This window comes from Lipophrys pholis (genome assembly GCF_963383615.2).
Source record: "Lipophrys pholis genome assembly, chromosome: 23".
Taxonomy (NCBI): Eukaryota; Metazoa; Chordata; class Actinopteri; order Blenniiformes; family Blenniidae; genus Lipophrys; species Lipophrys pholis.
This window is the reverse complement of record NC_137645.1, coordinates 7,928,195-7,954,490: the sequence shown is the minus strand read 5'-3', so window position 1 is coordinate 7,954,490 and position 26,296 is coordinate 7,928,195. Positions and strand designations below refer to the sequence as shown.

The 26,296-nt window shown below is 46.1% G+C and overlaps 1 protein-coding gene across 1 annotated transcript in view; it reads left to right on the top strand.

The window, feature by feature from the left end:
- LOC308127674 (receptor tyrosine-protein kinase erbB-4-like) overlaps nucleotides 1–26,296 on the top strand; it is a gene marked incomplete at both ends in the record, with an annotated part of 287,554 nt that overhangs the window by 230,975 nt on the left and 30,283 nt on the right. The window contains 3 exons of the mRNA XM_080492871.1: nucleotides 9,208–9,330; nucleotides 10,062–10,160; nucleotides 17,118–17,303. Of these exons, the coding sequence (XP_080348997.1) occupies nucleotides 9,208–9,330; nucleotides 10,062–10,160; nucleotides 17,118–17,303 (408 nt within the window). The remainder of the gene's footprint in view (nucleotides 1–9,207; nucleotides 9,331–10,061; nucleotides 10,161–17,117; nucleotides 17,304–26,296) is intronic.

The window sequence follows — 26,296 nt, the reverse complement described above, 5'->3', positions numbered from 1 at the left end:
TACGAAAACACTCCATCCCTAGAAACGGGGTAAAAGGCAACTTTTCAAAAATGCTCTGACACCGTTATTGTGCAGCTTTACGAACACTTTGTGTAAAAGTCGGAAAATACTATTGAAAAAAGAAAAAGAAACCTGATTCGGGTCCGTTTTTAGACGCCAACGAAGACGATAACAAAGATGGCGGCCTCCGGAGTGTCATGTCTTCCAGTCCAGTCCGTTTATAGGACAATGGTGAGACTTTAAAAAAAATTTAATTAATAATAAAACGACTCCTGAGGTGGAACTTCATCTCTAGAAACGGGGTAAAAGGCAACTTTTCAAAAATGCTCTGATCCCGTTATTGTGCAACTTTACGAAAACTTTCTGTAAAAGTGGGAAAATACTAATGTGTGTACTCTCATTGGTAATGTTGACAGTGTACCGTTCTCTGCATGTATTGTGGCTTCGTTACAAAAACGACCAACGCTGCCACCTTGTGGTCCGGCACGCTCGCCGCCTCGTTTTCAGCATTTCTGCTGCGTTAAACGAAAACCCACCCGGAACGTGACGCATCGCTCCGCGCTGACGCCATACGTCGTGCAGACGCTCTCCCCTCCGCTGCCCGGCGTAAAGAAAAGCCCTCGCGGTTTGGATCGTTGCTTTCCGGGGGCCGTTTGCAGGCTGATGAAAGCCGGCGATGGTTCTCCGGACGGCTGACGAGTTGTGGATTCTCTATTCAGTCGAATAATAGAGCTGAATCGGTGTCTGTGAAGGGAGATCAAGCTTGTCTGGATGAGGGATTTTGGGGGAGGCTCTCTCTCTCTCTCTCGCTCTCTCTCTCTCGCTCTTTTCTTAACTGCCGCAGCTCTTTAAACAGAAAAGATACCTCGGGTATGTGCTGTCAAAACGTGATCTGAGCACTTAGCCGGCATCTCCATATCAAGGACACGTGTGAAGGCGGGTGCTGATTTGCCAAAACACGCCGCTATTTCACTCCTTTATCGCTTTTTATTGTTTTGTTTTTCCTCTACATCCTTCATTCTGTGTCTTCTTCTGGTTTTGTTCTCTGTTTTGATCTCAATCCCTCCCCCCCCCTCCCCCACACACACCTTCCCTCCTCGCAAGCACACATTTATTCGTCTATCTTTTCTTCTCTTTCTTTTTTTTTTATTTAAACTTTCTCTGTTTTTCTACTCTCTCTCACCTTCGCAGGCTAATATAAAGGAGTCGGCCACACACTGCGGTGCCTCGTGTAGTAGCCTCTGAAAACAAATTACTTTTCACAGGGAGGGACGGCGCAAACAGAAGAGTCCCCTCGCTGCTGCGGCCCGACCCCGGGCCTTTAACTTTGACCCCCCCCCCCGTCCAATGGAGCGGGACTAATGCGCTTGGAATCGCCCTCCCCTCCTCGCCCCCGAGGTCCTCCTCGAGCCGCTGTATACGGAGTGTTTCAGCACCGCGGGGTGTGGACAGCGCTCGTGCCGCTTACATGACCCACTGCCCCCCCTTTGCTCTCTTCCCCAGAAGGATTTCAGCAGTCGGGGGAGCTGGACAGCTCCCGTTCTTCTCCCCAGGCTGACTGAACAGAGACGCCAGGACAGCGTCCCGCTGCCGCCAAACACTCCTCGTTATACTGAGCGTGACGGGATATATGAGCTCCGCGAGTAAAGGACGTCTGAGAGGCGGCTGTCCCAGGGTTTCTGTTTGAATGCGGATACGCCGGAAATTTATGTCGTCGGTCTAAAGGCCCCCGTTTTCCGGCGAACGAGTCCGTCTCCATGGAAACGGGATAAAACGGATTTTTTTTCTGAACTGCTGCTACCGCATTAGCTGTTGTGCACACGCTCAGTCGACGGACAATGACAACGTTTGTTTCCTCCGTCGTGTCATGACTCCCCGTCCATATTCTCGTGGGACTTGGTACTTTTATTTTGACAGTCACCGTAACAACAATCCAACTTGGTCGTCTGTCCACTGGAATGTCCGTGTCCTATTCATTGTTAATGTCTATTGCGTGTTATTCTCTGGCGCGCGCGAACGTGCGTGTGTGTGTGTGTGTGGCTTAATTACAAAAACAAACAACAGTGCCGACTAAAGGCCGGGCATGGGAACTACATCAGTTTCAGCTATTTCTGTATATATAAACACGTGTAGAAGAAGTATTTGCAATGGAAATAGTATGAAAAGTTGCGTATTTTTTCCCCGTTTCCATTGAGACGGTGGTAAGGGGGGGAAAAAAAACATTTGTTTTGCAAAGCTTCTTGAAATAAATATATGAATTAATAGGTAATAATGTTCAAATACGACTGTAGCGTGTATTATGTTGCGTTTAATGGTCTCCCCTTTAATTAGTTCCACCCTTTCAACGTTTTATTTATTAATACTAGTAAAACTATTTTTTTTTTTTAATTTGTAAGAGGAAAACAAATTTAACTTTAAAATCATATATATTTAAAAACATATACGGTGTATTTGCAATTCTGGATATCTGGTATTGACTTTACGTTTAATGGTTTATTTACCTTAGTTCCTGGTTCAAATAAACCTTGAAAACAACACAAATAATGTAGAATAAACAGACCAGTACTTGTTGTTTATTTTCCTCACAAGTGTTTCAGCGTCTTTCTGTTGACTCGTGACGTATTTCTCATCCTGGTGTCCGCGGTCGACCGTTTTAAAACTTCCGTTCTTTTCAAAACCTTGACTTTCCAAAACATCCTCCTCACTGGAGGATTTGCCGGGTAAACAGACACGCCCCCCCAATCCGAGCATCCGAAGGAGGAATTTCGCTCAAAGGGTGAAGATCTGAAGAGTTATAGTGGGTCTATAAAACCCAAGGCTGCTATTCGTCCCTCGTACGGCACTCGAATATTATTATTTCCGGGTCTTTTTTCGAACGGCGATGGGAAATGACTTCACCCACAGCGAGACGGGTGTTGGTTTTTAAAAACGGTTTGATCCCTCGGGATTGTCCCGCACTGCAAGTTGTTTTTGTATTGAGTTTTTTTTTTTTCTCTCAGAGCGATAACAAAACAAGACGCTCAGAAATGTTCAGCGAGCAGCAAGTCCTCGCCGACCGGAAGCTTTTTTTTGCCGATGACAGAGGTCAAGAGGAGAGAGCGGCCAGCAAGGCGGCCGCCTCAGACAACCGCTCTCTACAAGGACTCTACTCGCGGCACGTCGGCGCCTTCGGGTCCCGACGGCGTTAGAAGGACCCCCCCCCCCCCCCCGTCGTCCGGGACGGAGGCGCCGCTCGAGTTATTTTCCCCCGTCGGGACGAATCGCCGCACTTAGTGGTAGTGAGAAACTTTGAATGCAGATGGCGGCGTCGTTCCAGCTGCTGTGATTAGCTCAATCATGTGAATGTGCCCGCGTGCTGATGGGCATGACTCTCGTCCTATTATGCCGGAATTATCCTAATGAGATCGTTCTGTTTAGCGCAAGATGTTTTAGTCTTCCAGACAGATTAGAAAAAGAAAAAAAAAGCAGATGTTTATTGCTAAATCTCTCAATCTGAGAGTGAAATGAGCTTTTTTTTTTGTAAAGTGTGGGGGGGGGGGGGGGGACTTCAATAATATCAGGTCATTAGAATCCAATTTCAAGGGTCATTTTTCACAAGATTTATCCCAAATTTGTACTTTTTACCTAATGGACGATCCAACGGGCGTCGTTAAAGGTCATGTAGGTAAAATGGATGTGACTTTTGGGCAGTGACCGGCACTTTTCTGATCTCAGCCGACGGTCCAGGGACTTATCGGGGTCGTTTTCGACTCGCCGAATTAAGCCCCAAAAAAAAAAACGCCTCAAAGTCCAATCAATTCAATCCTATTTCGCCGGTCACAAAAACCAACGGTTCGCACAAGAGCAAGTAGATCCGTAGGTCCGATCCAACTACTACTACTACAAAAAAAAAAAAAGGTCGCGGCTCGAATTGCCGTTTCACCTCAGCGTGTTTCAATCACGCCGCGCAGCAAATGCAGCATTTTGAATGGGTAATGCGGACATTAAAGCGTACGCCCGAAGGGTTTTCGCCGAGCAAGTTTGTGTTTTGAAGACACTGTTTACTTATTCAATACACTATAATTCCGCGAATGTATTCGAGCTGGAGGCTTGGACGTACTGCTTATTTGTCCAATGAAGCAGGCGAATCCTCTCCACCGCGCCACCAGTGAAGCTCATTTGGCGAAAGGCACGGCTCATTATTAGACGGTAAATAAAGTGGCGTGGCGAGGGTGCGTGTGAGCGAGGCCGAGCTCCAGAGACCGTCGGAGGCCATGGGGTCTGTATCTTATTTAATAGACCTCTCCCTTCTCCTTTCAGTCCGCCGCAGCCACGTCCTAATGGAACAACAACCGCTACAGTCTGTCATCAGTCTCATTACTGCGCCGTCACTGCATCGGGAACGTCACTTGTGTTGTGAGCGAATAACATCCTTCCGCTCAAAATACTGAGCTGATGACTTAGGACACCAGTATTGGGTACGATACTGCAAAGCATGTTGGACCGATACACTCATTAACATGCAGTACAGTGGAGCCTTCGAGGCTGTTGTAGGTGAGTGTGTCGTCGACATACACGCGGTGTATGGAATATGAATTAGACTTCATGGCATTTAACAAACACTGGTATCAGTACTCGCTATCGGCAAGTAGCTAAAGGTTAGTCCTCGTATCAGTACTTGGTATTGGCAAGTAGCTAAAGGTTAGTACTCGTATCAGTACTTGGTATTGGCAAGTAGCTAAGGTTAGTACTCGTATCAGTACTCGATATCGGCAAGTCGCTAAGGTTAGTGTTCGTATCAGTACTTGCTATCAACAAGTAGCTAAAGGTTAGTGCTCGTATCAGTACTCGATATCGGCAAGTAGCTAAGGTTTGTACTCGTATCAGTACTCGGTATCGGCAAGTAGCTAAAGGTTTGTACTCGTATCAGTACTCGGTATCAGCAAGTAGCGACAGGTTAGTATTCGTATCAGTACTTGGTATCGGCAAGTAGCTAAAGGTTAGTACTTTTATCGGTACTTGGTATTGGCAAGTAGCTAAAGGTTAGTACCATATCTGTACTCCATCAGCCAGTGGCTAAAGGTTAGTACTGGCATTGGTGCTCGATATTGGTAAGTAGCTACAGGTTAGTAGTCGTATTGGTACTCGGTATCGGCAAGTCTCTAAAGGTTAGTCCTGGTGTCGTTATTTAGTATCAGCAAGTATCTAAAGGTTCGTAATCGTATTGGTACTAGATATCGGTAGGTAGCTCAAGGTTAGTCCAGGTATCAGCACTAGATATTGGCAAATAGCTAAAGGTTAGTACTCTTTTTGTGAATGCGTATCAGCAGGTGGTGGTATTCTGTATCAGCAAGTATCTAAAGGTTCGTACTGGTATCAGTACTAGGTATCGGCAAGTGGCTTACGGTTAGTACTGGTCCTTGGTATCAGCAAGTGCTGATACTGAGCAATTGCTGATACCAGTACTAACCTAGCTAAAGGTTGGTACTGGTATCGGTACTCGGTATCGGCGAGTAGCTAAAGGTTAATCCTCGTACTCAGTCGCTAAAAGTTTAATATTCATCCTTGGAAAAAAAGAACTATCAGTGCATCCCTCCCTTCAAGCATCTCAACAAACTAAATGATAGCAAACAAGTTATTGTCTAATATCATTTTCAACATTATTGCCGCTTTTAAAAACCTCATCTCTCTACATTAATATGCAGGGTTACCACAAACCACACACTTAACAATTCATGAGAGCGTACAAAACTTTCATGAGGCATTCTTTTTAGCAAAATCCAGTTAGTAGTCGCTCTTGTTTTTTTTGGCACAAGTGTTGACAAGGAGTAAACATACAAAGTTCTGCCCAACGCATTGGGAAAAGATAATTGAAAGAGAATATTTATTCAACTTGGATTGTTGTATCTTGTGTCAACGAAGTAAAAACAAAAAACAATGGAGGCCTGAAATATATTCAAATGAGTTTGTTGAGAAAGAAAGTTTTTTTTATATATTTTACAACTAAGAATAAAGTCAGTATGTAGCGTAACATTTTTTTAACTTGTACAATTTTACATTTGACATGTTTACGTTCAACATGTAGCAATAGTAAATACTCCCACATAATAAATATACAATATATAACAAAATGTTGCATTCAGCATGTAACATTTAGCATTTAATAGTGAAAAGCCACATGCTACAATGTATTCTGAATGTATCGTAACATGTTACATTTAATATCCTGCAACAATATATATTTGACATTCAATCTCTCAACACTTTCTGTACCCGTTCACATTTAATAATCACCATTTTACCATCGACCAACTGTTATTACTCAACATTTAACGCGTCACAACATGGAATATTTACCATTTGAAATTCAACATGCAACCGCAATGTCATTTGTATCGTTCGACTTTTGACCCTCGTCTTTAGTATTTGAGATTCCACATGGAGTAACACACTTTTCATTTTTCCAGATGTAACAATCATTGATCCACATCAAACACTCATCCTTCAATAATTTCATATTTGTCTGGACATCATCATATTGCAGATTGAATTTTTAAAAAAAAAAAATTTTATTAATTTTTTTCTGTATTTGAACGACGCGACCGTCTGAAAATCGCGTTTTTCTAAACGGCCCGTCCTGAATCGCACGCCTCGCCGCGCGTCAAAGCCGTCCTCCTTTTGGTCTCGCTCGCCGAATTTATTCGCCATTTCCCCCTCCCCCGCCTGCTAACTCCCTCCCCCGCGGCGGCTCCTCCGCGGGCTCCACGCCGCGCCTCCGGGTGGGGGTGTGTGGGGTGGTAGGTGGGGGCGGGGGGGGTGGTGGCGGCCATAACAATGGCCATTAAACGACGTGTCATTGCCGAGCTGCGGGCAATGTCATCCGTTCCGCGGAAGCGGCCCCGGCGCGGCGGCGGCGCCGGCCGCCGGTCCTATTCTGCTGATGGTTTTTATATCACATTGAGTAAGTGCTTGTATGGCTGACCGGCTGATGTATGGCCTCATTATATTGTTTGATGGCCGTATTTGAGCCGGGTGATTATGCCGCTGATAAACCGCGGCGGATGAGGGACGCCGATTGGCTCGTTAAGACGCGTATCGATCAGCTGCATTGACCCCCCAACCCCCACCCCTCCCCCGCGTGTATAAATTTGCATGCGGCCGTCGATACATGCGGCCGGACGATATTTGGCCCGGGATCTCCTCCCTCCACCGGCTCGGTTACAGGTGCCAGCTCCTGCTCTTTATATTTAGTAGGCCGGTTGCTTCTGTGGCTGAGGCGGGCGGCCAGGCCAGCTGCCGGGATGCTGTTTGGTGTCAGCTGCTATTGGCAGGGAGGCGGGCGCGGAGGCGGGCCCCGTCATAACCTTGAATTGGAATTGTTTTGTATATGCACAGCTGGTGAGCTTGCTCCTCTTTGTCGACGGCGATAGCAGCTGACACCAGACTGTGATTTGCTTAGCGGTGGGCACGCCGCGGTCCGCGCCGCTGACTGCCAGCTCCCGACAGAACTCCACAAACCATTTGCATTTCATAAATGTGCACTGCAAAAAAAAAAAAAAAAAAACAATAACTATCAGGGCGGGACAGTCGTCCCACTTTTTTTTTTTTTTTTTGGCTGCTTATTTATTAAACCTTTTGTATTCACCTTGTGCATTTCTCTCCGAGACGTATTATTTGAAATGGAAGCGGTCGCACCCCGCTGCAGGCGCCCAGCGGCTCTTCAGATGTGTTTTCTTTTAGCCTCGCGCGAGCCAAGAGCAAGAGGTTAAAAATATTCTCCCTTGAAGTGAAATAAAAGCCACGCTTCGGGTTTCCAGCCGCCGCATTACACCGTTCAAACAAAAGGAGCGCTTGGGTGAAATGTGATAATGCAGCGTTTCACGGAACATTGCTGTCTGGTTTGTAACTGAGTAATTGGGATATTTAGTAAAAAAATAAATAAAAAAATGTCCATCTCAACGCTTCGTCTCCAAGACGATCGCAGCGATCTGACTTTTTGACACTTTTAAGCTTCGCAACTGCGATTTACGGATCAAAAATGACAAAAACTCCCTAAACGTATATGTTAAATGTTGTGCATTTTTATACTTTTTAATTTTTTTTTAAAGGATGGCCGTGTACGAATGCTTAAAACTATGTAGTTATCATGAATGGCCACTGCTGGGTACCGTTGGTTGCGGAGAAAGATACGCCGTAAACAACAACAATGGGAGCACGAGGACATTGCTACAGTTGGATTGCTATAACAGCAACGGCTGTCAACGATAAAACTACTCAGCCAATGTGGACGGGGACACGCCATTGTCGGTCTTGTCCATCTACTAAGCATGTGCAGTTTCCTCGCGGAGAGAGTCTGAGTGTTGTCAAAAAAATTGCATTCAACGCCATTTCTAGGGCTCGGCAGTTGGAGCGTTTTCAAAAAGTTGTGCGTTTGTTGTGTTCAACGGAGGGAGATTGCGTTTTCCTCCCGTTTCCACAGAGACGAAGTCGGGACATTTTCAAAAAAGGTGCTTCATCCTCCGTTTCCAAGGAGACAGAGTTGGAAGCATGTCCGAAAAGTTAGCATTTTTCACGAGTCGGTGCCTTTTTGAAAAAGTTGCATTTTCCCCTGTCCCCATGGCGATGGAGCATTTACAAAAACCTTCAGATTTCCCCTCGTTTCCACAATTTGAGAAATCTCACTTTTCAGTAGCTCTGAGCACATTTGTCATTTAAACGGTCCCCCAAAGTGCAACGAACGTTTTTCCATTTTCACTTGAAAAACTTGCGCAAAAAGAGCTGAAGTGCGACGTCATGCTCGCCAAAAACGTACTAAACGGCCCTATTGCGTGAATCTACTTTGTTTTCTACATTTAGCTCACTGAGGCGATCGTAGAAAATAACTCTTTTGTCATCGTGAGTTAGCCCGCACTTAGCCATTAGCATTAGCTAAAAGCGGCTACCTCCTGTTAAGGCGGGTTTGAACGTGTCGCTGTTTCTTTTTAGGACGTGGTCCAGGCTAATTTCGGGAGGCTGCCTGAAGCATTAGCATAATGCTAAGTCAACTTGGCGCAACTTTTCGCGCGTCCCCAGGAGTAGTTGTCGATGACGTAACGAAGCGTTGTTGAGTGTGGAGTAACGGCGTTCGCTACGAGGAATTCTTCCTTTTTTTTTGGGTACAAACGGAGGTGAAGAGTGCGACGAATTGTTAAAATGTGTGTGTGTGTGTGTGTGTGTGTGTTTTGGTAGCTGGTGGAGCCCCTGACCCCCAGTGGAACGGCCCCGAACCAGGCGCAGCTGCGCATCCTGAAAGAGACGGAGCTGAAGAGGGTCAAGATTCTGGGTTCGGGAGCTTTTGGAACCGTCTACAAGGTCGGTATCCGAGCGTGCGACCTCCACGGCGGCGCGATGGCGCCGAGAGATAAATGGGAGGGGGGGGGGGGGGGGTAGTTCCACTCGACAAGCTAAACAATGAGCGTCAACATTTTCCTTTCTGTGGCTGTGCTTCCTGACGGACAGGAGAACCAGGGCAGCTCAAGGACCTGGAACGGAAACGGCTGTTTGCTTGCCAGATTCGCTGCCCTTGGTGAAAATTATTCATAGTAACCCCCGAAACTCGGCGAACCCGCTGAATAAACACGGCCCGTTCCATCTCCCAAATTCCAGTACCAGTATCGACGTGCCCGTTTCATTTCATCCCGTTTTTATTCGGTGTGTTCGGTACGATCCTCCCCTCGGTTGTCGCAGGTGCTTTAAATTTAAGCCTCGTAAAGTGAATACAAAACTGTTAGATTTGTTAATTTACTTTTTTTTTTTTTTTTTTTTTTTTGCCTCCGTCGCTTAATTGGGTGGATTCACCTGAGAGCGCGCCGTGAATATCTAATCGGCGGAGTTCAAACGCCGGCAGAGATGAATCGGGATGAATCAGCGCCGCGGAGGAACGCAAGCAGGACAGCAGACATCATTAAACACAGCCATTAGCAATCAAACCGCCAGCGTGTGTGTGTGTGTGTGTGTATAATATATATATGTGTGTGTGTGTGTGTGTGTGGTTTATTGGGACTCGGAGGAGTACATTTACAGTGATTGCATGTGTATTTCAGGGCATCTGGGTCCCGGAAGGTGAGACGGTGAAGATCCCCGTGGCTATTAAAATCCTCAACGAGGCCACCGGTCCCAAAGCCAACGTGGAGTTCATGGACGTGAGTATTTTTACCGCTGGTGTCTGTCTGAGCCGTAAAGTCTCCGTCCTGTCAAAGCGGTAAATTCTTATGAGGTTCTCCGTCTGTAATAAAGTGAAGTCCACTCCGACGTACTGCTGGGTACTGAGCTCTCTTAGAGGAAAAACCCCCCCCCCAAAAAAAACAGCATTTGTTTATGAGATGTGGCTTTATTGGAATCCAGGAGTTTATTTCCGGCTTTATTTTAAAATTATATGAAGAATCTCATCGGGGACGCACCGATACCACTTTTATAAAGGACAAGTACAAGTATGAGCACTAACCTTTAGCTACCTGTCGTTACGGAGTACCGATACAAGCACTAACTCTTATCTGTTTGCTGATACCAATTACCGATATGAATACTAAGCTTTAACTACTTCCCGATACCACATGCCGATACAAGTACTAACATTTAGCTACTAGCCTATACTGAATACCAATATGAATACTTAGCTTTAACTACTGGCCGATTCCAATTACTGATACGAGTACCAAGCTTTAACTACTTGCCGATACCACATACTGATACAAGTACTAACATTTAGCTACTTGCCTATACTGAATACCAATATGAGTACTAAGCTTTAATTACTTGTCAATATCACATACTGATACAAGTAACATTTAACTACTTGCCTAAACCAAGTACTGAAATGAGTACTAAGCTTTAACTACTTGCCCATACCACATACTGATACAAGTAACAACATTTAGCTACTTGCCTATACCATACGAGTACGAACCTTTAGCTACTTGCCGATACCAATTACTGATACGAGAACCAAGCTTTAACTACTTGCTGATACCACATCCTCATACAAGTAATTCACATTTAGCTACTTGCCTATACCGAATACCAAAATGAGTACTAACCATTAGCCACGTGCCGATTCCAATTACCGATACGAATACCAAGCTTCAGCAACTTGCTGATACCACATCCTGATACAAGTACTAACATTTAGCTACTTGCCTATACTGAATGCCAATATGTACACTAACCTTTAGCTGCTTTCATATACAAGTACAAATATGAGTATTTACCTTTAGCTCCTTCCCGATACCAAATACCAATATGAGTACTGACCTTTAGCTCCTTGCTGTTACCAAATACCAATATGAGTACTAACCTTTAGCTGCTTGCCTATACCACGTACCGATACGAGTCCCAATCTTTCAGCTACTTGCCGATACCAAGTACCGATACGAGTCCTAATCTTTCGGCTACTTGCCGATACCAAGTACCGATACGAGTCCTAATCTTTCAGCTGCTTGCCGATACCAAGTACCGATACGAGTCCTAATCTTTCTGCTACTTGCCGATACCAAGTACCGATACTTATGAAATGCCATAAAATCTAGTGTGTGAGCCCTGAAACCCTTCAGCATGCAGCATGACTGGGAGTTATGTGCTGACCTGTTACACTAATAAGTGACGTCTCTGGTGATGAAGTTGCCTGTGTTGTACGGATTTTAGCGGAACATAATTTACCGTCTGTCTTACGTTTGTCATTGTCATTAATGTTAAAGAATCCAAACCGTGGACATCGCTCGTGCTCTCGTCTACCTGCTGCTGACATCACATAGTCCTCGTCAGGTTGCATCGAGTAGCTTTCACGAGTACCCCGTGTTCGTATCAAACCCGATACCCGATGCCTGGTATTGGTATCGGTGCATCCCGAACTCTTGTGTCGTGTACCCTCGTCACCGTACCAACAACACCGATTTAAGTCATTTACCAAACCCAAACACTATTTTCCAGTTTCAGCTGCGACGATGTACCACTTCTCTCTGTCCTCTGCCAGCGTTAAAAAAAAAAAAAACTTCTCCCCAGATTTCACACAGCTGATCGGAGAAAACAGGCCAATTTTCTCTATTTGCCAAATTTTCTTCCGCAGATAAAATGGATAATCAATTTCCCAAACATGTGCAGGAAGTAATGGCTCAATTTAAGGACTCGCTTTTGCCAAGGATCTATTAAGTGTGTCTGTGTGTGTGTGTGTGTGTGGTCGGCTCGCCTTGTTAAACAAAAAGGGGTTTTTCCCGCCATCGCAAGGATGAGTCCTTGGTAAGGAGGAAATGGCAAGGATGCGCTTGATCGCGGGGCGGTGTAGGGAGGGTGCAGGTGTGCGTTCATCGCATTTATCATTGTTTTGATGAATCCCAGAAACGTTTCGTGTTTTTTTCTTCTTCTTCTTCTTCTTCTTTGTTTTATGTCAGAAAATACATCCGAATGACAAAGAGCAGAATGAAACAGAAAAAAAACAACACATGGCACCAGAGTTCCCTTCAAATGAGCACATTGTGAATTTTAAACCTCATTTCTTGTCACGGTCGTATGAAGAATTTAATAAATATTTGAGTTTGAGATGGTTTTTTTATAGCCGCAGTCAATAGAAATTACAGAACTTGGTGCTTTTATTTTGGTTTCAAATCATGAAAGTAGCTTTATTTTCTTGCAATAAATCCATCGGCATGATTGACGGTGGCAGACGTCAACATGACTCCAGGTGTCACCACGCCATGCTGGATGGCCTCCGTCCATCCTCCATCTAGTTTTCATCCATTCATCCTTCATCTCTATATTCCTCCATCTATCCATCCATCTATCCATCCTTGTATCTGTCATCCATTTTTCATCCATATATCATCCATCTTTATATCCATCCATCCATCCAACAATCCATTGTTGTATTACTTCATCTATATATCCTTCATGCATATTCCATCCATCCATCCATATTTTTATACATCCGTCCATCTATCTATATATAGTATTCTTCCATCCATCTCTTTATTCGTTTGTCCATCTATCTAATATGCTGTGTTCTTCCATACATCCATCCATCCATCTATTCATTTTTCCATCCATCTTTCCATCTTCCCGTCCATTCTTCCATCGCTCCATCTATCATTTATCCATCCATCTTTCCATCCATCCATCCATCTTCCCATCCATTCTTCCATCCCTCCATCTATCATTTATACATATTCTATCCATCCATCCATCCATCCATCTTCCCATCCATTCTTCCATCCCTCCAGCTATCATTTATCCATCCATCTTTCCATCCATCCATCCATCTTCCCATCCATTCTTCCATCCCTCCATCTATCATTTATCCATATTCTATCCATCCATCCATCCATCCATCCATCTTCCCATCCATTCTTCCATCCCTCCATCTATCATTTATCCATCCATCTTTCCATCCTCCCATCCATTCTTCCATCCCTCCATCTATCATTTATCCATATTCTATCCATCCATCCATCCATCCATCCATCATCACCCTTCACTTTGTCCCTTCCTCCTTGTGCAACATGACCATGCTTCCACTTTGTTCCCCTTTCCTCTTCCCACTTTCTTCCCCCCTCCTCCCGTCCCTCTCTCCCTCTCTTCCTCTCCCTTGTGTTTCTCCCAGCGGGGGTCTCTGTCCATCCTGAGCCAATATGCTCTGTCTGCTGGCTTGTTAAACAGCAATCTAAAGGCAGGCTCACGCCTCACCACTGAGAAACTAGCAACTGGAGTGCCAGCTCCAAATACACTCACACACACACACACACACACACACACACACATCCCAAACACACACATAACCAGGCGGCACGCTGGTTGTGACAGAACGCCTCCCCAGGTGGCGGGGGGGGGGGGGTCGCTCGGACGCGAGAGACGCGGGGCGATTTGCTTGTGTTGGCAAATATGTGGATCGGAGAGTTGATTGTGTGACATGTGAAGCGCGGCGGCCCTAATGACACACTAATTCAGTGTGTTTCCATGCGTGCGCACACTTTCGCCGACGCAACGTGCGGGAGCATGCATGGGCTCTGCCGCTTCTCCTCTGACGCCGGGGCGAAGCCGGCGAGGAGGGTCAGGCGGCGGTAATGGAGGTCAGCGCTCGGGGAGATGCGAGACAAACCAACACACACACATACAGCATGTACACACACACACACTCACACACACGCACACACACAAGTTCTTGTAACGTTTGCCCGGAGAGTCGACAGGAAGCGCAAGGCTTTCGCCCGACGTAGTTTACGACTCCACGGTCTTTTAAAGCCCCGCTGACACGACGCGATCAAGTGAAAACATCCATTGCATTGTCGGGGTTCGTTTCCATGACAACCTCTGAAAAAGCAACATTTTGGGAGCGCGAGCGCTCCGTCGCCATGTCAAGACTTTCTGTAAAAACACTTGGGTCACGTCACCTTGTTGACGATGGAAACGCGACTCGTGCGTACGTAGAAAATAGTTCTTCTGCACACACCTAATGAATGGACAATAACAAACATGGCGGCCTCCAGAGTGGCTCGCAACAACATCCGATTCTACGTCAGTCGAATCTCCCATTAATATTTTTCGCATTGGGTCGGCAACTTGATACGGCCAATGTTTGTCTTTGTAATTGAAGGTTTGTGGGTGTTGGAGTTCTTCCGTGCAATCGCAAGGCTAAGCTAACTGCTAACTAACACCGGCGAACTTTTGAACGATTCGTTCGTAATTCAACTTCACCAGGTGGGACACAATCTAAAAAGAAAACGCTATGTGTCCCGGACAGAACTTGATAGGTGGCTAAGCTAACAGCTAATTGAGGCTGGTGGCTAAGCTAACAGCTAATTGACGCTGGTGGCTAAGCTTACAGCTAATTGACGCTGGTGGCTAAGCTAACAGCTAATTGAGGCTGGTGGCTAAGCTAACAGCTAATTGACGCTGGTGGCTAAGCTTACAGCTAATTGACGCTGGTGGCTAAGCTAACAGCTGATTGACGCTGGTGGCTCAGATAAGAGCTGACTGACGCCAGTGGCTAAGCTAACAAATAATTGACGTCCGTGGCTAAGTTAAGAGTTAATTGATGCCGGTGACAAAGCTAAGAGCTGACTGACGATAGTGGCTAAGCTAATAGCTGACTGACGCCAGTGGCTAAGCTAACAGCTGACTGACGCCAGTGGCCAAGCAAACAGCTGATTGACGCCAGTGGCTAAGCTAGTAGCTGACTGACGCTGGTGGCTAAGCTAGCAGCCGACTGATGTCCCTGACAGAACAGGACAGGTGGCCTTGGAGGAGCTGGCTACCGACAAGTCCAACGCATGGCGTTATTGTCTCCATGAAACAGGTGCCTCAGATTGTCAGATATTATTTTTTGACGGTTCTCTGCCATTGCTGTGTGTGGATCCAAAATGCGTTTTCACTTAAAGCGTGGTGTGTTCGGGGTCGTGGCGACTCCTCGCGCCGGTGGAAGAACGTCGTGGTTGGGGGGGCAGAAGGGCGCAGGTGTTTTTTTTTTTTTACAAAGTGAAGACGGAGTGCCACCACGCCGGGCCGCCAGGCTCTGCTTAAATCAGACCGGCGATGGTGGCAGGAGCGTCTCGCTGGCCCATGGGCCCACGTCGCCCGGTCTGGAATTAATCTCACCGGCTCCTCCGCTCTCCCTCTAAGCTCATTCTTTAGCATCTAAATTTAAAAAGGCACCTCATCTATCTATCAGCTGCCCCGGGGCCAAGCCTGGATATACACTCCTCGACCATGAGCGGTATGCAAAGACAGAGCGAGAGAGGGAGTGTGTGTGTGTGTATGTGTGTGTGTGTGTCCTTGAGTGTAAGTGTTTTAGAGAGCCGCCAAGAGAGTGTGTCCGCATGCCGGAGCGTGTGAATGAGCGAGCGAGCCCGAGAGAGGCAATAGGAGACGAGAACGGCTGAAGAGAGTGTTTTTAAGCGATGACACTAAGCACAGCTTCTGCTCATAACACACACACACACACACGCGTGCACACACACACACTCGCCATCATAACACTTCATCACCAGCACACATCCTTCTGCTTGCAGCTCCGCAATAACAATTACCCAACGTCGAGTCCCAACTGTTCAAACCTTCTACGTCCATCTGCTGCAGTAAAGAGAAAAGAGAAAATGCAGTTACACACACCGAACGGGGGGGGCGATTAAAAAAAACGAAAATAAAAAATCCGACTGCGTGCGCCACGCATGACTCACATTCTTTTTGGTGTTTTAATTGTGTTGGTGCAACAGTGAAGAACCGCTGTGTGTCATAGGGGCTGAAATATAGATGAAAAGGACTGTGTTTGAGGGGCTTTGAAGAGGGCTTCTGCAGGAGGCCCCGCCCCCTTTTTTTTCACGGCGGAAACGCTCCGGACAGATGCTGACATCATCCCCAGAAGTCTTCATTTATGCATCGAGCTCCACCTTCGACAGGAAGTCTTTCTGATATGGTGCGGTTTGCAGAAAATTCGACTCCACTATTTATCACCCAAAAGCCCAAAATTCTGCTAATTGTGACCGTTAACACGATAATGTTATCAAGTAGAAAGCGCAAAACTTTTGTTATGTTCTGCCGGTCCGTTTACACAACAACAGTGCTTAGACCCTCCCAAGGTGGAACTTTTTGAAAATGCGCCAACTCACTTTCCATAGAAATGGGGGGGAAATGCAACCTTTTGAAAATGCTCTGACTCCGTCTCCATGGAAACGACAGAAAACGCATCTTTTTGAAAACACTTTGACTTAATCGCCATAGAAATGTGGGGAAAGAGCACCTTTTTGAAAACGCTTCTGCACATGCTCACCACGGCTGCAGTTAATACTTGTTCTGCACATGCTCAGTAGAGACAACCAGAACAACGTTTCCTCCAGAGTGTCATGACTCTCAGTCCATATTCTCCTGGGACCTGGTACTTTTATTTTGACATTCGCCGTACTACACAGAGTAATCTCAGTCTTTATGGAGCCAGATTTACTCGTCACTTTTTCTGAAAAGCGATTGAGTGGAAAAGACTTTGTAATTCTTGCCAAGCAGACGGATTAGAACTTCATCAATAACCTCCGAGTTGCCTTACCTGAATCGATCGTTCCGTCTTGAAGTCCCTCAGACCACTTAGTCCCTGTCCCCTTCCTTGTCCCCCCCCTCTCACCCAGGAGGCCCTGATCATGGCCAGCATGGAGCACCCCCACCTGGTGCGTCTCCTGGGGGTCTGCCTGAGCCCCACCATCCAGCTGGTGACCCAGCTCATGCCGCACGGCTGCCTCCTGGACTACGTGCACGAGCACAAGGACAACATCGGGTCGCAGCTGCTGCTCAACTGGTGTGTCCAGATCGCCAAGGTAAGCGGCTCGCCATCGGGTACGTGTTGCGGTTTCACTGGTGCCCCTGTTACCTGGTGACTTCTGCCACAAGCCGTTAGCAGCCGCTTGACGTTAAGATACGACAATGAAATTGTGGGATACTTTAAACGTGAACGGCGATGCGGTTAAACGACGACGCCGGTCACCAGTTAACAAGGAAACCAGTTCATCTGAAACACCGCGGCTGTGCGTCTATCTCTGTTTGTGAGCGTTTGTTGTTGTGACCGAGTTTTCAAAAAATGGCGGGTGGACGAGACGCTCTCTTGACTCATCTGTGTCGTGACGCGTCGGCCAATCGGCGGCCTGCCGTCTGCCGACGTCACATAGTCTGGAACCAGGAAAGTACCCGGTAGTGGAACTAACACGTAGGATTGGACAGATTCGAACACAGGTAGAAATCACCAGACCAGCTGGGAATTTGTCTGGCATCTCATCAAAGCGAGTCAGAGTGGCGGCCGGGTGCGAGTAAACGTTCCCACCCTGAGAACAAACGCCACGCCTCGGGGTCTGTCGGCGTTAAACTTTCACACATTTGCCCCCGCTGATCCTAATTATCCCCGTGGCTTTGACACTGATCGTTTATACCGACATGATAGGTTTCGGGGGAGCAGGCGGGCCCACTCTGTCCTGACCTCTGTCCTCAGAGCACATTATTCCTCCAGGAAGCGAGTGACGGCGCAAGAGATGCTCGAATTAAAGACTTTGGAAGCAAAGAACATTCGCGTTTTGTGTTCGCCGGCGACGCCGCCAGACTGCTCGATGGTGAGAATGAGCTCCTGGGATTGCGCTAGAGGGGGGGCGCGGGCCGCTATTACACGCGGCACAGGCAGACATCTGCCGCGATGCAGAGGCTTCCCCCATCAGCTCTGCGGGCGGAGGTTTGATTTACAGCCGATACGGCGGCAACTGTTAATACGTGTAATTTGCTAATATATATTCTGGGGATGCGGCAGGAGCGCGAAAGGAAGAGACGAGACGTTTTGTGTCATTAAAAGTTCACTTTTCACGCGGCATGTGTTCGTCATCCCCGGGCCAAAATATCGAGAGAGTCGTCTTTTACAATAGTTTCACGTCCCTCCGGAGCGACGTACAAAATCTGCTGCAGTCCCTTCTGTGGATTAGCAAAACTTTCATCCTGCCGCTGAGTTAAATCGGTGTTGGTGCAGCGTTCTGCTGTGTGAGGACGTTTAAAAGAATCGTTCTCTGGGCCACTAATCGTTTTTTGGACCAATGATTGTTCTTTGGACCAAGAGTCGTTCTTTGGAGTTCTTTGGACCAAGGATCGTTCTTTGGACCAAGGATCGTTCTTTGGACCAAGAATCGTTCTTTGGACCAAGAATCGTTCTTTGGACCAAGGATCGTTCTTTGGACCAAGAATCGTTCTTTGGACCAAGAGTCGTTCTTTGGAGTTCTTTGGACCAAGGATCGTTCTTTGGACCAAGGATCGTTCTTTGGACCAAGAATCGTTCTCGGACTCCATCTCCACGGAAACGGGGGGAACAACATTTGTGAAAACTCTGCAACTCTGTCTCAGTGGACTCATGGGAGAGTGCAACTTTTTGAAAATGCTACAACACAGACAGAACGCATTTTTGAAAACAAGTCGATCCCATCTCTGTGGAAACGGGGGGAAAATACAAATTTTCCAAAATACTCACGCCTTCGTGGAAGTGGGATAAAATGCAAATTTTCAAAAACGCGTTGACTCTGTCTCCGTGAAAATGGGGGAAAAGGATACTTTTCCGGAACACTCTTGCTGCGCATGCGCACTACGGCCTTAGTAACTACCGACTTGGTAGTTTTGCAGTTGACCGTCGCCGTAATAAATCTTTACAAAAACAACGAACAGCTCCAACTCTTTGCCTGGCATGTTGACAACTACGTCATTGTCAGCGTTTCGGCTCGTTTCCATGGAAACGGACTTTGTCTTCAAAACTTTGACTCGTAAACGCACAACTTTTGCTTGTCACGTTGTAGTTTTCTGGACATATTCACCCCAAAAAAGTTCTATTTTGTGATAAATAACGATATTTATCTCCATGTTTTAACTTGAATGTACTAAAAATAAAAAAAAGTCAAATGCCTCAGTCGTAAAGACTGATGGGTGATTATTTGGTAAAACCGGCGATTGCGAAACGCCGTCCCAGTCGTCAGAGGTTACTCAAGCGCATCCAAACACACTGATGTTCCCATTGAACCGCTTGATAAACCGCCCTGGAAAAACGCCGCGCACCCTTTAATTGATGTGGCCCCCGCACATGAAAGCCTTCCTCGGTTAATTTCCCGCCTCTAAAGCGCTCCTGCATCAGTCCGAGCAGTGCCATTGATTTGTATTGGCCGCCGTTAAAGCCGGCGGTTTTTTTTTTGTTGGGTTTTTTTTTTCTGTTGGGGAGGGACTTAACCCCTTGGTTCCCTGTGATGGATGATTCCCAGCATCCTGAGGTAGAAGTTACTTAAATCTCTACTTATTGCCGTGATTGAGTTCGACTGCACTCGTCGGGTTTCTGCCTGTGAAGGGAGCGAGGATCGTTCAGAACTCGACCCTCACAACGCAATGACATTCAGCTCCGTAAATAGGCTGATTGTTAAGGGGGAATCATCGGCTGATACTTTTGCGTTTATTAGACGAATCTGTCCCTCAATGGAACCAGATAACACGCGTTCCCATTGTTTCCATTGGCGTGAAAAGAGGCAGCAGCTTCACGTTATCGATGCAATTCATGTTTCGTGGTTCACTCATCCCATCAGTCCCCGTCGGTAGATAGCAGTCTTTAAGACTGCGTGGTGTGCAACATTTAAAAACATGTAAGGCAGCTCATCTCCAGCGCGAACGCGGGGGAAATACCGTCGTGGGCCATGTTGACACGGTCGGGCGAACTCATCAAATCTGCCCGAGCGTTTCCGTCTTTGTGCTTCCTAATGGAAGGTGAAAGATGCAAGGGTATTACTCCCGCGTCAGACACACGTCTGGGGTTCTTCTAGATCAGTGCTTTTTAAAGTGTCTAATGGATACGTACTCCCCGGCAACAGTGACGCAAGCTTTGGAGTGGTCAAAGATTGAATACTTCATGTCTTCGCCGAGCCTTGTGGTGAAGAAACGTTCAGTGACGCATTGACTGTCGGGGGGGAAAATGACCAAAGGAGTGCTCTTCACCTGTGCTCAAGGTAGACGTTTCTAAAACATAACGCACTCCTACAATCGATCGGGAAACTGTATGGAGTCGCCTTGCGAAAGATATTCTAAGTATTCCAAATGATTTGAGCACTTTACCCCCTCAAGACACACTCGAACCCTTACCCAGCAACCATTTCGATAGCTACGGAGTACCCAGAATGAGCTACAATATTTTCACCCGACAATTTATCGTTTTTCGGGTTCACGGATTGGCGTATTCAAGGAATTCTGAACCCCGGGGCAACTTGACAGCAACACATGTTTTCGTATCTTCAAGGAGAATGTATGTTGCATCCTTGGTGCCTCGGAAAACAGTATCGAGTGCTCTGCAAAGGATTTTCTTGCTCGTTGAGTATTCACAACAATTGCGGAAGTTTTAATCTGCGCATATTGGAAAGTTGGAATCGCAGTCTCGCGAGGTTTCCCCCTCAAGGTACTAACCCTACAGCTTACCCAAACCCGCCGATCGTTCCCTAGCCTATGTAGGGTGATTCAAATCGAGCTTCAACTCGACGTATGTTGTTTTCTAGTTTCCACAGAGTTCAGAATTCCTTGGATAAAACATTCGGTCAATCCGTAAAACAACGTCTGCGAGAGATATTCTTGCTCAGGGGAACGTTTCTCGCACATATTGAAAATTGGAATAAGAGGTACCCCTCAAGATACGAACCAGTAAATGGCTGAAGGGGTGTTGGTCTTTTGTATCTCGACATGGCCGGATACATCCCCAATGTCCGCGGGCCGATTCCTAACATCTTGTTTGCTCGGAAGTCCAGTTCTCCTCTGGTATACGAGCCTCTTCGATCCTCCATGTTTAGTTTTTTTTTTGTTCCTCAGGCCACGTGAGCCGAATAAATAACTGAGCCGTCTTCTGAGAGTGGTTCCGGCGCTCTCAAGGTAATGACGGGGGAGCCTCTCCTCCATGTGAAAGAGCATCCTTCAGAAGACTCGTGATTTTTCTGGCAAAGGAGAGAATAATTTCCTTTTGGTCTTTAGATGGTTTGGGAGAAGAAAAAAAAAAAATAATAAAAAAGCTGTTGTGAAGGTAGAGGACAGAGGAGGGGAAGAAAAAAAAATAACTTGAAAAACTAAATGTACTGCATATGGAGAGTCACGTGATACATTGATCAAGGACGTATCCCGGTGAACATACAAGGCTTTTGTACTCACACCGTTTTACTTTTGATGTGTGCAAAATTTCAAGATTCACAGTTTGTGGTCGTTGGTGTGATTTATGAAAGATAAACATTTTTTTTTTACCCAAACAACTTCAAGTCTCGAAATATTTGGTTGATTTCTCTCCAAAAAAAAAACCTTGAATTTTTGTTTGTTTTTCATTGTTTCAAGTAAATTGGACATGTTTTGATACATGGCACGCGAAAAGATTGAGATGGGCGTCCGGGGGAAGTTATATGGGAGGACAGGGATCGATTCTGAACATTTGCCGACTTTGCATTTTTTTTTTTCAAAAAGGCACTTTCTCGCCCTTATATCATATCAGAACAACGTGTCTACACCATGAAACTCTCACATAGATGTCTGTTTCCGTGAAGTTCGGACTCACCTGTTCCAGCTGTATTCGCACCTCCAATCGGTGGGCGACCCACGTCATGAAAACTCTGAAAAGACATTTGTTTGAGGCGTTTATTTTGACGTATCGGGGAAAAACGGGACTGATAAGTCGTCCAGAGACGGAGTCCATCGTGTCTCTGCTCAATGCCAGACCATACAACTCTCTCTTGTTTCCTCTAAACTACATACTGTAACGTCATGGAAATCCCCCCCCCCCCGCCCTCCCTCCCTCCCCCCTCCTCCCCTACACCCAAATCACCGCCGCCTCCTCAACAAACGCCGGCCGTATGTGGGCTCTGACCCGGGCAGGTGACTGCTGTGTCACAAATTGATTTGCCGAGGCCCGTCGCCAGGCAGTGACTCTTCATCACTGAGTGTTTTGGGCATTGAGATAATGGCCCCCATTAATCTGGAGCCACACTCAGGGCTGCTTCACTCCCACTGCCTCACACACACACACACACACACACACACACACACACACACACACACACACACACACACACACACACACACACAACCCAGCACAGAGGTCTCTTTAGATCGGTGTGAATAGCCTCCAATTTATTAGTCTAGAGCTTTGCTTTATTTTTTTTTATTTTTTTAAGCCCTCCTCTTTTTCCTTTTGCTTCTTCTACTGTTTATCAATTTCTCGACGCTCTTCCCTCCCCGCACTGCTTTCTATACCTATTTGATTCTGTCCTTCCTTTTTCCAGCTGTGTACCTCCCCCCCCCCCCCCCTCCCCTCCTTCCCCCCTCCCCTCCTCCCCTCCTCCCGTCCATTAACCTTTCCTTACCTTTTCATTTCCGTCTCCTTCCCTTTATTTTTGGTCAACTTTGCCTTTCCGTGTCTTTGCTCACCTTTCTTGTCTTCCCAATTCCTCACTCCATAAACATTTTTTTACCGTTTTCTCTCCCGTCTGTGTTTTCTGTTTTGGTGGTGTCCTCGGATAACCCAGAGAGAGTGTGTAATTTATGAGTAGAAAAAAACACTGCTTCTTCTTCTCTCTGTTTTTCTGTTTCTTTCCTCACCAACTGATCGACCAATCAACCAACCCATCAATCAGGCCATTAGTCTACCGATCTCAATTAATCAACTATCAATTAATCTATCAATCAAATAGACAAAATACAGCCTAACTAACCAACTAATAAATTGATTAATCAATCTATAAACCAACCAACCACGATTTGTTTTCCAGTTAACTAATCAATCAATAGAGCGGAAACACCAACCAACCAACCAACCAAGCAACCTTATCAATCAACTAACCAAAAATAATGTCCAACCAACTAGTCAACTGATCTGTGAATTGGTTAGACAAAATACGAAGCAAACACATTTTCCAAATAGCTAATCCATCAACCAATCAACCAGAATACTATCCGACCAATCATCCAACTAACCAATCAAGCACCAAAATACCAACTAACCAATCAACCAAAATACTATCCAACCAATCAACAAACTAACCAAAATACCAACCAATCAACCAAAATACCAACCAACCAATCAACCAAATTACCAATCAACCAAAATACCAACCAATCACCAATCAACCAACCAATCAACCAAAATACCAACCAATCACCAATCAACCAACCAATCAACCAAAATACCAACCAAGCACCAATCAACCAACCAGTCAACCAACCAATCAATCAACAAATCAACCACCAATCAACCAACCAATCACCAATCAACCAACCAATCAACCACCAACCAACCAACCAATCACCAATCAACCAACCAACCAATCACCAATCAACCAACCAGTCAACCAACCAATCAACCAACCAATCACCAATCAACCAACTAATCAACCACCATCAACCAACCAATCACCAATCAACCAACCAACCAATCACCAATCAACCAACCAATCAACCACCAATCAACCACCAATCAACCAAAATACCAACCAACCAACCAATCAACTAATATAGGAACAAATTAGTCAAAATACTAACCTACTAAGCAATCTATCAATCAACAAACAAACCAACCGATTGACCAAACTATAAATCCACGAACCAAAAGACTAACCGACCAAACAAAGAACTGATCGATCAACTAGTCAATCAATCTCTAACTGACTAACTGACCAATCAATTAATCAGTGATTCTTTTTATGGCGCCGTTCAGACGATCAGAAAACCGCTGAAATCAAACCTCATGAAAGAGGAAAAACACATTTAGGATTCATTTTCTAAAACTTCAAGCCGCTGGCTCTTCCCCTCCACTTCTCCTTTCTGCTCTGACACACATTCGAAAAAAGCGAAAAAAAGAAAATTCCACGAGGTTTTTGGATTATTAATAGAATAATTAAGATTGGGATGTATTTTAATGAAGAAATCAATCACTGAATTAAACATGGGATTGGAAGCGAGTGGCTGAAGGAGTCTTTTCATTTCCCCACACCCCGGCCTCGGCCGTATGTTTTTTTTTTCTCGTATTTAACAACCATTTCAAAATGGATGGACACGCTGACCTGCGTTGCCAGATTTGGCAGGTATCCCCCCCCCCCTTCATATCGGCGAGCCAAATTCTCTTACCTTTTAACTTTACACATATAATAGTTTGATGGTATAAACATGATTTCTACACAGGCTGAGATTCGGGCCGGTTTTTAGTGAGGTGTGCGGGTTTTACCTTGTTTGGGCTGGAAACGGTGAGTCAAATCTGGCAACCCTGGTTGCTGACCGGCGTGCCAAGCGTAAAGCGGCGCTCTCCTTTTTTCTTTGTGAAAACTGAAAGAAGCACTCGGTGTGTTGGGGGGGGGGGGGGGAAGAAACCAACAAAAGACTTCTCGACAAGGTTTTAAAAGTACCACATAGTACCTCAAAACTCCAATCCAGTGCAGAGCATACTACTAGAAACTACTAGATACTAGATAGACATACTACTAGAAATTGTAAAATATCTTCACGCAGTTCAGCTCAACATATTAAGGAATGGCCGTCGCGAAACCGCGATTTGACGAACGACCAGAGATGGATTGCTATTACGGTGACTGTCAAAATAAAACTCCCAAGTCCCAGGAGAATGTGTACTCGGAGGCACGACACATGAGAATCCACTCGCGGCGGCCGCTGTGCGCATGAGCGACGGCAGTTCGTCCGCCGTCGACTCGGTGGAGCGTTTTTTTTTTTTTTTTTTCCCCAAAAGTTCCACCTCGGGAAGCGTTTTCGAAAACGTGGCGCTCTCAGTGCTTCTGAGCAGCGTTGTCGTGACAACGGGACACTCGAAATACCACAAATGTCTGGCGTTTGAAACCACTTCCATGTCAGTGGGACCCTAAGTGACTGACCGAGGTATTTAAGTGTCTTACGGCGACTTTAAGAACGAGCTACCCTTTGAAAAACAGATATGTAGACCTTTTTTTTTTTTTTTTTTTTCACAATTTAAGATCTCTCACACACACACACACACACACACACACACACACACACACACACACACACACACACACACACACACACACACACACACACACACACACACACATTGCAGTGCTACCCCTCCAGCACCTTCCTGCCCTTGGATGTGACGCGTTCCCTCACCTTAACGTCAGCTATAAAACCGCATCTTAACTCTTGAGTACACGGAAAAAAATATGGAGTGTTCCCTTACTTTTGACACGACACGACACACACACACACACACACACACACACACACACACACACACACACACACGCGCTCTTATTTTCCGGTGAAATCAGCAGACATGTCCAGCCACTGCTTACTCGGGGAAAGGAAAAAGTTAGATCTCTGGAATTGGCTTCTGATCCTTGGCTGTGTGTTAATATTCTCGCGCGTGTGTGTGTGTGTGTGTGTGTGTGTGTGTGTGTGTGTGTGTGTGTGTGTGTGTGTGTGTGTGTGTGTGTGTGTGGACAGGTGTGTACGACTTCACGTGTGTGTGTGTGTGTGTGTTTGGATTTGCATCCCGCGGCGGCTCCCCGGAGACGCCACCCGGTGGCAGAGAGATCCAATCTGGCCAGCTTAGTGTGGAGCCCTCGGTGTCATTCACTTCCCTGCAAACGCTCCTGGGTGCTGAGCAAACACATCCTCGCCTGTACTCATTAGCCGAGCCTTAAACCCCATATCCCCCCCATCCCCCCCACCCACCCCCATCCCACCCACCCCCCTCCCTCACACACACACACACACACTCATCTTCCCCAGTAGATGGGATCCATTCTTTGCTTTGAATCAAATCACC